The sequence below is a fragment of the Salvia splendens genome, unplaced genomic scaffold (assembly GCF_004379255.2).
Source record: "Salvia splendens isolate huo1 unplaced genomic scaffold, SspV2 ctg593, whole genome shotgun sequence".
Classification (NCBI taxonomy): domain Eukaryota; kingdom Viridiplantae; phylum Streptophyta; class Magnoliopsida; order Lamiales; family Lamiaceae; genus Salvia; species Salvia splendens.
Window position 1 is genome coordinate 1 of NW_024599254.1, and position 14,829 is coordinate 14,829.

Genomic DNA, 14,829 nt, shown 5'->3' on the forward strand with positions numbered 1-14,829 from the left:
ATCAATGGCTTCGCCGCTCTTCTCTCTCCCCTCGAAGCTTCCAAATTATCAAGTGAGAATCTCTTTGTGTGTGAGTGTGTGTGTGTAATGATATGAACAATATGTTGGTTTGAAATGGACAGAGATGGAGGAAGTGGTGTCGGTGCTTCGAAGCCATCCACGAAAATACGAAATCCATACAACGAGATCGTGGGAATTTGCAGGAGTGGAAGAGGCAATGAAGAGTTCAGAAAATATGAATAAGGAAGATATATGGCTAAAATCCAGCTATGGAAAAGATGTTATTGTTGGCTTGTTGGATAATGGTAAATTTTCTCAATTATACATTTGTAGAATCCTAATTTGTCATGTTGCATGTGGATTTTAGCGAAAATTGTCGGAAAAACTAATCAAGTATGGTCAAATTTGGATTCGTCCAACAACTTTTCATATCAGTCGGAAAAATCATGAAGTTTAGATTTGTTCACAACTATTCCACGATAGTTTTTTTTTAAATTGTACCTGAAATGTCCCCATTGATGAGTGACCGATTTCGGCTATTCATAGAGAGAAACGTATTGTTTGGTTAAAAAAACATAGACAATATTGATGACCGAATTTTTTCCCGGTTGATTTTCAAAGCTACAGGATGAATCAGAATTTGACAGAACTTTATGGTTGTTTCGGCAATTTTCCCTAAATTTTATTAGCTAATTACTGTCGATTGCATGTCACACGTCGATCAGTGTGTGTGGCCGGAGTCAGAGAGCTTCAACGATGAAGGAATGGGTCCGATACCTAAATCGTGGAAAGGAATTTGCCAAACGGGTGACGAATTCAACTCATCCAACTGTAACAAGTGAGCAACAATCTTTAATTTCTAATCTTCTGTGAATTTCGATTATGCAAAGATCAAAAGAATAACTTTTCCCCCAAAAAACAAAAAAGAGAAAAAAGAAGAAAAAGTATGTAAGAAAAGGAAAAAGATAGATAAAAGAATCAGTTGGCTCTGCAGAATTGTCATGGTCTTACATGCATGCCCTATTGCACTTAGTTGTCGTAATTTGTTGTTTCGATAATTTTCAATGTCGTCTGTTTCGATCAAACAAGAAATTAATCTGGCATATATTAATTAAATTTGGCTTTTAGCATCACTTATTCAATCTTGTGAACTTCTACTAATTAAATTTGGCTATTTCTATTCCTCTGGACCCCACATGCGATTTTAGTTATAACTTTATCCTTAGATTCTATAATTTTTGAGTATTACTTATATTGGATTAGAGTAAGATTAGGGGCCATACCAAGTTCTAGATCAGACAATCATTTCAATAATTCTTTTATATAATCATCATTTTAAATTTTATGGTACATTTATCCACACAATTTATGTACAGGAATATATTTTTATGCTTTCATATTCAAAATCATGGCTCCGCCAACTGAAATGACTTTTGCATTATCCATTTTCTTTTCTAGGAAAATAATCGGGGCACGATATTACATCAAGGGCTATGAAGCATACTATGGCCCACTAAATAGAACGTTGGACTACCTCTCCCCTCGAGACAAGGATGGCCATGGGACCCACACGTCATCGACGGCCGCAGGGCGGAGAGTCACCGGCATCTCCGCCCTGGGCGGCTTCGCCTCGGGCACCGCATCCGGCGGGGCACCTCTGGCCCGCCTGGCAATCTACAAAGTGTGTTGGGCGGTACCGGGCCACGGGAAAGAAGACGGAAACACCTGCTTCGAGGAAGACATGCTTGCCGCCATCGACGACGCCGTGGCCGACGGCGTCGACGTGCTGAGCATCTCGATCGGGACCAAAGACTCCCTGCCCTTCAACCAGGACGGGATAGCCATAGGCGCTCTCCATGCTGTTAAACAAAACGTCGTCGTCGCATGCAGCGCCGGAAACTCCGGCCCCACGCCCTCCACGCTGTCCAACCCGGCTCCCTGGATTATAACCGTGGCTGCCAGCAGCGTCGACCGGATATTCTTATCTCCCGCCGTTCTCGGGAACGGCATGAAATTACCGGTAATAACGAACTCATTTATTTAAAGAACTAAATTCTTTTGCTGATGATTTTTTTTTTCTGAAGGGCCAAACAGTGACTCCACATAAGTTGCAAAAGAAGCTATACCCGTTAGTTTACGCGGGTCAAGTAGCCAACCCGGATGTGCCCAAGAACCTATCCGGGTAACTAACTATACATATCTTTCTTTCTATTTTCAACTACTAGTGTTTTATGATTATAGCATAGGTACAAAATTAAAAGACCATTGAAATTTGCAGACAATGCTTACCTGGTTCTCTCTCTTCCAAGACGGCAAAGGGTAAGATAGTGCTGTGTTTGAGAGGGAATGGGACAAGAGTGGGTAAAGGCATGGAGGTGAAGAGAGCTGGAGGCATTGGTTTCATTTTAGGGAACAGTTTAGCAAATGGAGATGAATTAGCAGCTGATGCTCACATTCTTCCTGCCACTGCTGTCAATTACCAAAACAGTCTCAAGATTATGGACTACATCCATTCTTCCAAAACCCCGACAGCCTACATCGTACCGGGCACGACTGTTTTAGACATCAAACCAGCACCTTTCATGGCTGCTTTCTCCAGCAGAGGCCCTAGTGATATTTCGCCCGAGATCCTCAAGGTAATTTCGGATCCTTTACTGCATCATTCTACAGCATCTTTTACTTGATCTACCGATGATTCTACAACGTATTTTGCTCAACAGCCAGACATCACAGCTCCAGGGCTCAACATATTAGCAGCGTGGAGTGAAGCATCTTCTCCGACAAAACTGGAGGCAGACAAGCGCGTGGTGAAGTACAACATTCTGTCGGGAACTTCCATGTCCTGCCCGCATATAGGTGGGGCGGCCGCTCTCCTCAAGGCGATGCACCCCCGTTGGAGCAGTGCTGCCATAAGATCTGCTCTGATAACCTCTGGTGCGTAAAAGCTTAATCAATTTTATACATCTCCACAACATATTTGTTTTATTCATAATGAAAAAAAATTATTTTTCAGCTGGGCAGAAAAACAATCAAGGTAGCATGATCACGGATGCATCCAGCAATCCAGCAGACCCTTTCCAGTATGGTGGCGGCCATTTCAGACCAGCAAAAGCAGCAGATCCCGGACTTGTTTATGACGCCTCCTACACAGACTATCTCCTCTACCTATGCAGCATCGGAGTTAAGATTGATTATACCTTCACCTGCCCGAAACATTCAATGGGTCCGTTAAACCTAAATTACCCGACCCTGGCAATACCCAGGCTGCGTGACAGTGTTACTTTGGTAAGAACAGTGACTAATGTGGGAGGCAGCAAGAGTATATATTTTGTGAGCATGAAACCTCCACTTGGGATCTTGGTAAAAATATGGCCTCCCATACTACACTTCAATCGTGTTGGAGAGAAAAGGAATTTCACCATTACAGTAAAAGTAGCAGATAGTAGCATTACAGGCAAAGGGGAGAAACCATACGGATTTGGATGGTACATGTGGTCTGATGGAATCCACAATGTTCGGAGCCCCATGGCCGTTTCAGTAGCCTAGTTCCTTCTAAGTTATGCTAGTTTGGTATTGAGCATGAATGCTTTAACATAGGAATATGAAGAAACATTATTACTCTTCCCTGTATTGTTTGAGTCAAACGGTGTTTGCAAGAATTAGCAATCAACAATAAGGGGGAAAGTAATTCATGCTATGTACCAGCCACAAGTAAATTCATGATATTTGATGGGATTTCAACAACAAAAATAGAACACTATCAAAGTATATATAGTATATGAAGAATCTAAATATGTTCGTACAATACATTTACCTTCAAAATCCTATCTCACTTTTTACACCATGAGTCCATGCTTTGCCAAGTTGGATCATCCTATGAATTAAGTTCTTACCCGAACTCTTTCACCCTTGAAGTGAATGTATTTCCATTTTCTTTGGTATTTCATCAAGAACTGTTTATGATTATCCTCTTGACCTAACACCTCAAAGGCCCGCGCAATTCTTCTAACAGTATCCTCATCTGGTTTCACTTCCAACTCCTCCATGTCAGCAAATACCTGATGTTTCATAACCAGAAAAGAGACTCAGCAAAAGATTGACCAATGAAAAAGCATTAATCATCATAAAGAGCAAGAGGAACCTAAAATCTTGCTCATAATTATAACGGGCTGAAAATCAGGAACAATCACCTGTATAACATCGTTTGGCATATTATGATGGTCGTATAACGATATCATCCTGGAAAATAGCCTTTTGGAAATAGATCGATTGTGGGCATGTAAAATCATGTTCCATAACGTTTTTGCTTCGTCTGGCCTTTTATCCATGTCAAATGCCAGTAGGAGGTGGTCATAGGTCGCCATTGTTGCACCTTGACCTTTACTCAACATCCACTTGGCCACCTGCTTGACTTAAATAAATGAGTTGAAACCTACTTTATGAAAGTGATTAGCATATACAAATACATAGTCCGAGGGAAATCATTCTCAAACACATAATAAGAATAAGCATCTCCAGAATGTCCATTAACTGACTTCCTAACAGCATAGATAACACAATCTGCTACAACACATACAATTCAGTATAAATAACTACGAACAATTGGTGGCCCTTTAACAGTATACCACCGTATATCCTTTTAATGTGTCATCATAAACATCATACCTGAATGATTCTTTTCCACTGACTCCTCTTCCTTAAGATCACCATAGCCTTTGCCGCAGCAATTAATGGAAATTCAGTCTCCCATGCTAACCACTCATCAAGGGCGCTATAAACAGCCTCTTTCTCATTTGGAAGTCCACAAATCTATCAAAATCACACAAATTTATTCTGATGTTGAGTATTAAGAAAAATTGCACCATCCCATTTAACAACATAACAAAATCAGGGAATAATTTAAACCCAAAGGCAATCTTACATACAGTTTGAATAAGATTCAGTGCTTTTTGTCCTGAACCAGTTTGATCTCTCCTTTGCCATAAGTGGTGCTCCTTTCTTCCCGGCTTCCGAACAAGCTTCCTGTTGTCAGATGCACAAAATATTTGCTGATTAAATAAATGTTTGTCATCAACATGTGAAAGAAACTAACTTAATATAACAATAAGCAAAAACGAAACCACGAACTTCTCAGCAGGATTTGATTGAACCAAAGATTGATCATTTCGGTCTCCGCGTAAGCGTTGCTGAGAAGCTATCGCTTTTGACTAAACAGTGAAAATTGCAGTTTGAATGTAAAATTCAAGCATGAAAGAGCAGAAAAAATTACTAATTTGATGATTTTTAGCTTTCGCTTACCTTATGGGTAGGAACACTGTAACCAGATGCCTTGAATAGTCGAACGGAAAAAACCAATATTGGAAAATCTACTTTAGCACATATAACCTGAAAGTGTTCGACGAAAGTTCCGAATAAGTGACGACGATAATTGAAGCAAAAGGGGAAGAGGTTGAGGAATTACCTGCCGAATTGATAGTTGCGAATAATTCATGGCTTCATGCTTGCGTTGTAGTATATGCCTGAGATTGAGCGTGCTTGTGCTTGTGCTTGAGCTTGAGCTTGAATGAATAGCTGTAGCTGTGGATGTGGCCGTGAGAGAGAGGTTTGGGCGGATTGCGCTATTGGGCCTATTTTTCTCATTCTAGGCTGGTTTAATTTATTTATTTATATACCTACTCCATTAGTATTAAAAGGCCTTGTAGTATTACAAAATTGGAAATATTTGTTTTTCTATTACTACTACTATTATAAGAGTGCTTTTAAATATTTAACATCTGTTTATAATACTTTTACTTATTTTAATTTTTAATAGTTAGTAATTGAATAATATTATTTAATAGGAGTATTAATTTAGCACAAGTGAAAAAGGGTGTCCGATTCTAAAAGTAAACAGAGAAAAGTGAGTGGAACGTGAGACCCAGGTAAAGTATTAGTTTTACATTGGATCGTGAGTATAAAAATTTGGTGGAATGTGGAGTCCGCATACTAAAAGTGAAATAAATTAAATGGCAAATCGTGGATAGCCAAAAAGGGCAAAACAGTTCTTTAAATGATGGACAAAGGGAGTATTATGTATGGCTAATTCCTTGAGCCATCGTCATGTTTGTTGCTCTAGAAAAAAAATAATTAAACGTACAAGAAAGGGATTCTCTGAGAAGAAATTATGCATGTAGCTTTTGCACTGCATTACAATAACTGATAACTCAGTCAAACAAGGCTAAAATTCCACTCTCACACTAAAGGAGAGTTTATTTGTTGCCACCAATCTTTATAAGCTGATCAAACAAACTGAAACAGCAACACATAATTTCTGGCATAATGCATAACCAACCAACATCTCCCCTCTTCTTCTCCGAATCTCGGCTTTGTCTGCTCAACACCAGGTTAAGACACCTGAAGAAATCGAAAACATACACCGCTCGTATCTGCATTCTGTCAAGTCTTCGCGAGAGGAAGCTGCAGCCTCCATTATTTACAGTTATAAGAACGCGATTAATGGCTTTTTCGGCTTTTCTCACTTCTCAACAGGCTGATGCACTGTCAGGTGACTATATGTTGCTTCATGCATCGATATATATATTTGAATGAATTGAATTTTGATAATGTTGGGCAGAGATGGATGGAGTGATTTCAGTGTTCCGTAGCCAGCCATCGAGGCTTCACACGACCAGATCGTGGGATTTCATTAGCTTGCTCGAGGCTAACTGGGATGCTTCGATGGCTAACGGAGAGGAGCTGCTGAAGAAAGCGGGATATTGCCAGAATGTCATCGTAGGCATAATCGACACCGGTATTCGTTTTTTCTTGATTTGTACTCTACAAAAAAAGCCCATCCTCTAAGCACATCAAACTGATTACGCAATTGCATGCGTTGGAAAATTGACCAAAATTTTGGACACGACGAAACGAAAAGTGTGTTGTGGACACATTTGGAAAGTTTGTTTTTTAAGACAGAAAAGTTTGTTTGTTTGCATCCAAGCAAAATTAAGGATGCCTTAGCTTTTTTTTAGTACATGAAAAATGACACTAACCTAATTTGGAAACCTAAATTTTCTAGGAATATGGCCAGAGTCAGAGAGTTTCGGTGACACAGATATGGGACCTATTCAATCATATTGGAAAGGATCTTGTCAAAGTGGTGACCAATTTAATTCTTCTAATTGCAATAGGTAATAAACCAAAACAAAAAAAATAAAAATATAATGATTTACCATTTAAATTTCGAAATTTTAATTTAGTAATATATGCACTAGGAAAATAGTAAGGGCCCGCTGTTACCTACAAGGGTACGACGCAGCCTACGGCCGGTCGACCCAAAATTCGACTTCAGATCGCCTAGGGACATGGCCGGCCACGGGACCCACGCTGCCTCAATTGTTGGCGGCCGGAGGGTCCCCAACGCGTCCGCGATCGGCGGCATTGGCAGCGGCACGGCGAGCGGGGGCGCCCCGCTCGTGCGCCTGGCCGTCTACAAAGTGTGCTGGCCGGTTCCCGGGGCTAGCATGGCGGAAGCGAATGCGTGCTTCGACGACGACTTGTTGGCCGCCATTGATGACGCCATCGCCGACGGCGTTCAAGTGCTCAGCGTTTCGATGGGGAGGAGTACTAGTGTTCCTTACGAGAGAGATGGGATTGCCATTGGAGCGCTGTATGCTGCGAAACGGAATATTGTGGTGGCTTGCAGCGCCGGGAACTCCGGCCCGAATCCGTCCACCGTGACGAACATTGCCCCGTGGGTCATCACCGTTGGTGCGAGTAGTATCGACCACGTATTTTCGTCGCCGGTCATCCTTGGAAACGGCGTCGCTTTGGAGGTTCGTATATTAGCAAATTTTTACGAATTTATTCGGATTAATAGCTGAAATTCCATGTTAAGCTCCTTTATTAAGGTGAATCATTTAGATGAATTAATTAAATCTCAAAATCATGATCGAGCACATAAATGTTTGAAATGGGAATTTTAATTGAGTTTAGGTGTTCCCTCCTCCGTCTATATTATATATATGATTTAAAATCCAACTTTAACTTACATGGTTTAAGAAATCTAAAGGAAAGTTGATGGACTATGTTAGTAGAATTTGAATTTAATTTCTATATGTCAGTTTCATAATTGAATGTGAGCAATGATTTAATAGAGTGTCGAGCCCACTTATTTAAAATGAAAAAAAAAACTTTAGTCCCCAAAATTACGAAATGTGACCTTATAAGACAATGCTCCATGCAATTGAAGCGTATAAATAATGGAGAGTGAATGTCTAATTATTTTATAGTAATTTAGTAGCACGGCTTGTCAAGCATGCACGTACGCTCGTGCTTAACCTCATCCCTAAGGCCATCCGCAACACTGTTACTAAACCGTCCCTTAACCATCCCTCAAATTAATATTCGCGGACCCCACTGTACTTTTTTACTATATCCCTTAACTAAGGGACGGAACCTGCAACCCTCCATCCCTTAACCGTCCCTTAAATTACTATTCATTCAATTTCATTTTTTATTTTTATTTCCAACCAAATTCAATTAAAAAAACACACTTCATTAAAAATAAAATAAAATTACAACATAAAATAAAAATACAACTTAAAATTCAAAAAAATAAAAAATGACATAATTTAAAATACAATTTTATAGAAAATAAAAAAACTACTCCGCCGGTGAATCATCCCCCGAAGGCGGTGGAGGTGCACTGAAGCCGTGAGGAGGCGGAATGCCAAGTTGTGCTGCCATAAACGTAATTCCGTTAAGCCAGACTTAGTATTGGGCGGGCGTCATGCGGGAAGTGTCCGCCATTGTAACGGTCATGTACATGGCCATAAGGGAGTTGGGGGTCCCCCCGAGCCCGAGCCCGCCTTGCTTGATTCGGCTCGGCCCCTCCTCCCTCTAACCGCCTTCGCCGCATTTCTCCCTTGCGGCCGACGGCGCCCACGGAAGGACCCTCGGCATCGTCTGTCGGGGTCTCAACCTCCTGCGAGGAAAACTCTTGTGGCCCACTGCCCGAACCGCCCTCACCAGACGAGTATTGGCCACTCGTCGTGTGCTTCGTGCGCTTCAAGGTCGAGCCGTGCTGGACCGCACACCGCCGGCCCATCTTTCCTCGTCCTTGACGACCTCCCAAATATCGACATATTTGAATTGTTTGCCGGTGTCGTCGTAGTAGACCCGCAAAGCCGACCTCAGGATGTCAGCTCCTGTGGCTCCGCTTTGGTAATGAGCCGCTTCATTCTTGTGGATGGCGCAGAATCGTTTGACCTCTCTGTCGACTCGGTCAAAGTGAGCGCAGAGCATCTTATATGTGCGGCGGCGGGACCCCTTCGGCTTAATCTGGTGGTAGGCCTCGGTGACCTTTTCCCAGAAGCACTTCCGGGGTTATTGATTCCCGACGAAGGGATCGTACGAGACGCTGATCCAGGCGTTGTACACCGCCAGCGTTTCTTTGTGGCCGTATGGATGCCGGCCTAGATCCTTCTCCTCCTACTCATCCGCCTCCGCCTCCGCCCTGGAGCTTCCACCCCCTCGGCCTCCTCCCCAGCCTCGGCCTTCTTCCGGAGTGGGTTCAACGGAATAATCCTCCCGAATCTGGAATAGTCCCTGCGAATACCGTGGGGCGGAGGGACCGGCGTATGCATCCACGTCAAAATTGGGTGGTTGGTACCCCCGGCATCGACGAACCCTGGGTGCCCGGCGTCGACGAACCGGAACCACCCAATGTGTTGTACATGCTCCCCCAGTCGCCGAACGCGTTGAGATCCCACCCGCCGGAGCCGCCACCGCCGGAGTTTCCGTCGCCGAACATTTTGTAATGAGATGTTAGATGAAAATTGGAGAGGAAATGGAGATGGTTTGGGAAGAATAGATGTGTAGTTGTGTGTGAAATGCGGATGAATTAGGAGTATTTATAGAGTAAAAAATAAAAAAAAAATGGAAAACGGCTATATTAACGGTAATATTACCGTTTTTAATTTTTAATTTTTTTATTTAATTCAAATTTTAAAAAAATGAATTATTGCATCAGCGTGACGATGCCCACTCGCGGGCCGGCGAGTGGGCGTCACGCATGGCGCCGGCGCGCGCCACGTCGCCTCGGCTCATGGCGAGACGTCTCGCCACTCGTCACGCCGTGACGAAACGCGGAACAAGCTGGGGACGAGACGGGGCGCTGCAACGCGTCACGCCGCCGTCCCGTCCCTCCGTGACGGAATACGGGCCACCCGCGTGATGTGTTGTGGGTGGCCACGCAGATGGAGGTGCTCTTAAATAGGAATTAATACTAATTGAAGTTTTGCATGTGCTTTTGGAATACTAAGAAACTAATGATGGGGTTTTAAAATTTCATTAATGAAAGCAGGGACAATCGATCACTCCATTTGATGAGGCTGGGACATATCCTCTCGTTTATGCAGCAGATGTGGAAATTCCAGGCTCCACAACAAGAGAAAATAATGGGTTCGATCAATATATATACACGCATAATATTGTTAAATTTAGGCTACACATTTTTCACTTTATTTCATTACTTATACATTAAAAACTAGGTTATGCATGAGCGGCACGCTTTCTCGTGAGTGGAAAAGCCGTGTTCTGCCTGAATGGGGCCACTTTCGAAACCCTAGAGGTGGCCCGAGCAGGCGGCGCCGCGGCTGTGCTCGGAAACCCCTACGAAGGAATGGGAGTTATAGGCCGGTCTTATATGATTCCGTCAACAACCATTCTTTCTAACTACACCGGGTCCGATAAAGCTGCAACGGTCACATTAACGCCGATCGAGACTATATCCGGCACAAAGCCGGCTCCGTTCATGGCTCCCTTCACCTCTAGAGGCCCCAGTCGCGCCGAGCCTAATATTCTTAGCGTCAGTCATTTTTCTGTTTCAGTTCAGCAATATTGATGGGTCAATTAAAATTTAATTTTGCAACCGGATGTTACTGCACCGGGACTCAATATACTAGCAGCATGGAGTGAGGCAGCATCTCCGTTGAAAGTCCCGGCTGACAAAAGAGTCGTTAAATACCAATTCCTTTCTGGGACGTCCATGTCATGCCCCCATGTTTCTGCTGCCGCCGCACTTTTTAGGGCGGTGCACCCCAATTGGAGTAGCGCCGCCATAAGATCTGCCCTCATCACAACTAGTATGACGTGTATCTAAATTAATTTCTCAGCAATTTTAAATATTTTTCTAGTTAAACCAGCGTTTTAAAAATCAGATCGTATTGGTCACTAATGAGCCCAATTGAATTTTTTTCAATGGCCCAAGTGAATTCAAGCATGCAAGTTATAGCATGAATAAATAAATAATTATAATGTACTCTCCCATCTCATAGTAGATGTCGTACTTTTCTGTTTAGTTTGTCCCACAAAAGATGTCACATTTCATTTTTTAAAAAAAATTCCCTCTCACATTAATATAATATATTATTTTTCTCTTTCCACTTAACACACGAAACAACCCCTCCTAAAATCATGTGTCAATCTCTAAGTGTGACATCTACTATGAAACAGAGGGAGTATATATTGGTTAGACTAGTCCAACCAATTAGACTATAATCAATACCTTCATCGTTTCACTTACTGGTCCGATTTATTATAGCAAAGCCGACCAACAACCAAGGCGGAAGAATAACAAATGAGCAAGGGAATCCTTCGAACCCCTTCGAATCGGGAGCCGGACACATCCAGCCTTCCCTGGCCGCCGATCCGGGGCTCGTCTACGATGCCTCTTACGGAGACTATCTTCTCTTCGTCTGCGCCAGCAGCGGCAATCGGCTCGACCCGTCCTTCCATTGCCCCGACGACGACGACGACGTGCCTTCGGCGAGCCATTTCAACTATCTGTCGCTGGCGATCGACGATTTGGAGGACGGACGGATGAAGGTCGCGAGAGTCGTCACGAATGTGGGGCCCGCTAGGTCGACGTACACGGTGACGATCAATGAACCGCCGGGTTATGCGGTGGAGATCTCGCCGGCGGTGCTGAGATTCAGCGCGGTGGGAGAAAAGCAGATGTTCAATATTACGGTTACAGCTGGCGGTGGCGCCGTCGAGAAAGTGTATGGTTTCGGTTCCTTTGTTTGGAGTGATGGAATTCATCAAGTAAGAAGTCCCATTGCAGTAACCAACTCTGAATAATCTTATTTACTCTCCACTTCAGCCTTAATAATATAGTACAAATTGTATCAAATGAAAACAGGGATCATTTTTACTATAAACTATATAAATCGAGAAATCATGTGCATGAAATTGTTCCAAGTTAAACTTGTAGCGTTGGGGTTAGATACTTTTTCATTAACATTAAACTTCACTTTTTAGTGTGCCTCGTAATATCAAATTTCGACAATTACTAGTCTCCTGATTTTAAAAAATGGCCAATTATGATACTAATTTTGACATTTTTTAAGTTGTTTCTTGGCAAAAAATCTCGACATGTCTGAATTTATTGACGTGACATATACATGTGTAAATATTAAAGGCGTGACTAACTATGTATATCAAGCGACGTCGTAATGACAAACTGGGTGTGATAAACGACGTCGTTTAAGTAGTTGGACATTTTACCCACATAGTATTTTCTGTCTACTGCATCATAGTATCATTTAAGTAGTCCAACATTTTGTGCATATAGTATTTATTATTTGCCACGTCATATATAATCTCCCAAAAAATCGGAGTGTATGAGACAATTGAAGAAAATGTTGAAGTTAAGAAATAATTATTCATTTTTTTAAAATTTTGGGAGATTGACCTGAATTTTAGTACTATTTTATACTCCCTCCCTCCCTTAAATTTTATCATATTTTAACATTTTCGTACGTCCCACAAAATTTGTCACATTTCATTTTTTACCATTTTTAGTTGTGCACCCCATATTCCACTAATTCATTCTCACTCACATTTTATTATAAAACTAATATATAAAAGTAGGACAAGTGGCGGACGCATAAAATTGTTATAGTAGGGGGGCTATATATTCTAACTTTTGGATGAAATAATAAATTTCCTATATTTTGTTGTTTTGGTAGGGGCTTTTGCACATCATTTTACAAAATACTAACAAAATTATAATGTAATACAACTAAAATAATAAAAAAAATAGTTTGGGAAAATTAGTTTGGGAAGGGCTTAAGCCATTCCCTAGTAACACGTGTGTTCGTCAATGAGTAGGACTCACTCCCCACTAACTTTTTCAGCTCACTTTTCATTACATTTTTAGAAATCTGTGTCAGGTCAAAACGTGACAGAATTTATGGGATAGAGGGAGTATTACAATCTTTGAGTAAATACTTTTATTTAAAAGCTTGGATCAAAATCTTTAGTACTTTTATTGCATGTAAGTTACATTTTGAAATAAGAAAAACATGTCATTTGCTTATCTGGCCCAGGCTAGATTTTATATATCGATTGGGCTTTTAGCAGCTCAGTCCATTAAAATTTATAAGATTTGGGTTTAAGATATTCAAATGGATTAGAATTGAATACTAGCAGTACTCCCTCCGTCTCAAGGAAGATGACCCCTTCCTTGGGCGGCAAGGGATTTTATGCAAGTTTATTTTGCGTGTTAAGTGGAGAGAGTAAAGTAAGAGAGAAATAGAGAGAATAAAGTTGAGATAAATGTGCTTTCATTTTTAGTAATGGTTCATCTTAGCTGGGACAAACCAAAAAAGAAAGTGTGTCATCTTTAGTGGGACGGAGGGAGTATTTTTTTATAATCAGATAGTCTGTTGTGCAATAATTTAGTTTGTGTTTCAAATCCTACTTCAAATCCTAATAAGCCATTGATATAATAGTAAGTTACTCTTCAAAAATTATACATGTACGATGTACCTTCGAACAAAATGAAAATTGTTAATCTATCATTTGTTAGTTAGATGAAATTGAAGTCTTGATCAATTATAGACTTTCATTTTGATTTTTTAGTTGTGAAAAACATTTACTGGCATTTTAAATATCTTGTATGGTCATCGTTTTCTTTGAAAATAAAGAAAAGAAATGGCATTTTCAATCATAATTAATACTTTCTGTTTATTTTACACGAAAATATTGTGTCAATGGTCCTCTACACTAATTTTCCTATAAAGACTATCATTTTCCACTGAAAAAATGATAATTCATTAATTTCAACTATTAAAAATAACATAATATTTAATTTAAATTGAAAGAACATAGAAATTATAAAAGACGAAAAATCGGTCAATTTGGGATACAAGAGATAAAGAACGAAAAAGACATGTGTGAATTATATTTTCTTTTTTAAAATGTTGTTTTCCTCCAATAATATTAGTAGTAGTAGTAGCAGCAGTAGCTTTTAGGGGAATGATTTACCTACACTAGTTTTCGGGACCTCTAAAGTCGTGGCTAATCTGTTAGTGAAGCCATGAATAAGCTGTTTGTCATGTTCACGTAACATATATAGCTATAGCTATTTCAATTGAGTAACACTTTGATACTTTCTTGAGAAATATTTCAATCGAGTAATACTTTGATACTTTCTTGAGAAATATTTCTTAATTAGTTTCTTTCACAACTTAAGAGATGCGCATAAACAAAAAAAAATTAATTTGTTAATAAATTCACATTTTAATTCTAAGGCTAAATTTTCAACACCCAAAATATCACATGATTGTGGGGTGAATATATGCATACCGACAGATTGTCCTTTGGAGTTGTTGCCGGCATCAAGGTGTGACAATTCTACCCCAACGTTAAAGTTTGTTCCATCTTCATTCTTCGTTTGTCATTAGCTATCAACAATATTTGATCGGCGTTTGTTCCATCTTCATTCTTCGTTTGTCATTAGCTATCAGCAATATTTGATGCCGATGATGATTTTTTTTCGTT

The 14,829-nt window shown here is 40.8% G+C and overlaps 2 protein-coding genes and 1 pseudogene across 2 annotated transcripts; 2 read left to right on the forward strand and 1 right to left on the reverse strand.

Annotated features, from left to right (window-relative positions):
- Positions 1 to 3: 3 nt before the first annotated feature.
- On the forward strand, positions 4 to 3,630 carry LOC121790708 (subtilisin-like protease SBT5.6; the record flags this gene model as incomplete). The annotated part of the gene is made up of 8 exons (XM_042188850.1): positions 4 to 52; positions 123 to 305; positions 727 to 838; positions 1,459 to 2,020; positions 2,085 to 2,182; positions 2,279 to 2,636; positions 2,721 to 2,934; positions 3,014 to 3,630. Coding segments are annotated over 8 exons (2,109 nt in total), but the record flags the coding sequence as incomplete, so codon positions are not given.
- A 69-nt stretch (positions 3,631 to 3,699) lies between these two features.
- Positions 3,700 to 5,622, reverse strand: LOC121790706 (pentatricopeptide repeat-containing protein At4g18975, chloroplastic-like). The gene is made up of 7 exons (XM_042188847.1): positions 5,462 to 5,622; positions 5,299 to 5,385; positions 5,128 to 5,207; positions 4,926 to 5,022; positions 4,666 to 4,809; positions 4,191 to 4,403; positions 3,700 to 4,058 (listed from the first exon to the last, which is right to left on the reverse strand). Exons 1-7 carry the CDS (start codon positions 5,489 to 5,491, stop codon positions 3,882 to 3,884), a joined length of 828 nt encoding a protein of 275 aa, XP_042044781.1. The 5' UTR covers positions 5,492 to 5,622; the 3' UTR covers positions 3,700 to 3,881.
- Positions 5,623 to 6,074: 452 nt separating this feature from the next.
- On the forward strand, positions 6,075 to 12,123 carry LOC121790705 (annotated as a pseudogene).
- The last annotated feature ends 2,706 nt before the right edge of the window (positions 12,124 to 14,829 follow it).

Bases quoted from the DNA above. Each gene is read 5' to 3' on its own strand.
- LOC121790706 (XM_042188847.1), bottom strand. From the start codon at position 5,491: ATGAATTATTCGCAACTATCAATTCGGCAG. The intron at 4,810-4,925 runs GTATGTAAGATT...TGATTTTGATAG, and splicing joins CACTGAATCTTATTCAAACT to ATTTGTGGACTTCCAAATGA. The intron at 4,404-4,665 runs GTATGATGTTTA...TAAGTCAAGCAG, and splicing joins AGTGGAAAAGAATCATTCAG to GTGGCCAAGTGGATGTTGAG.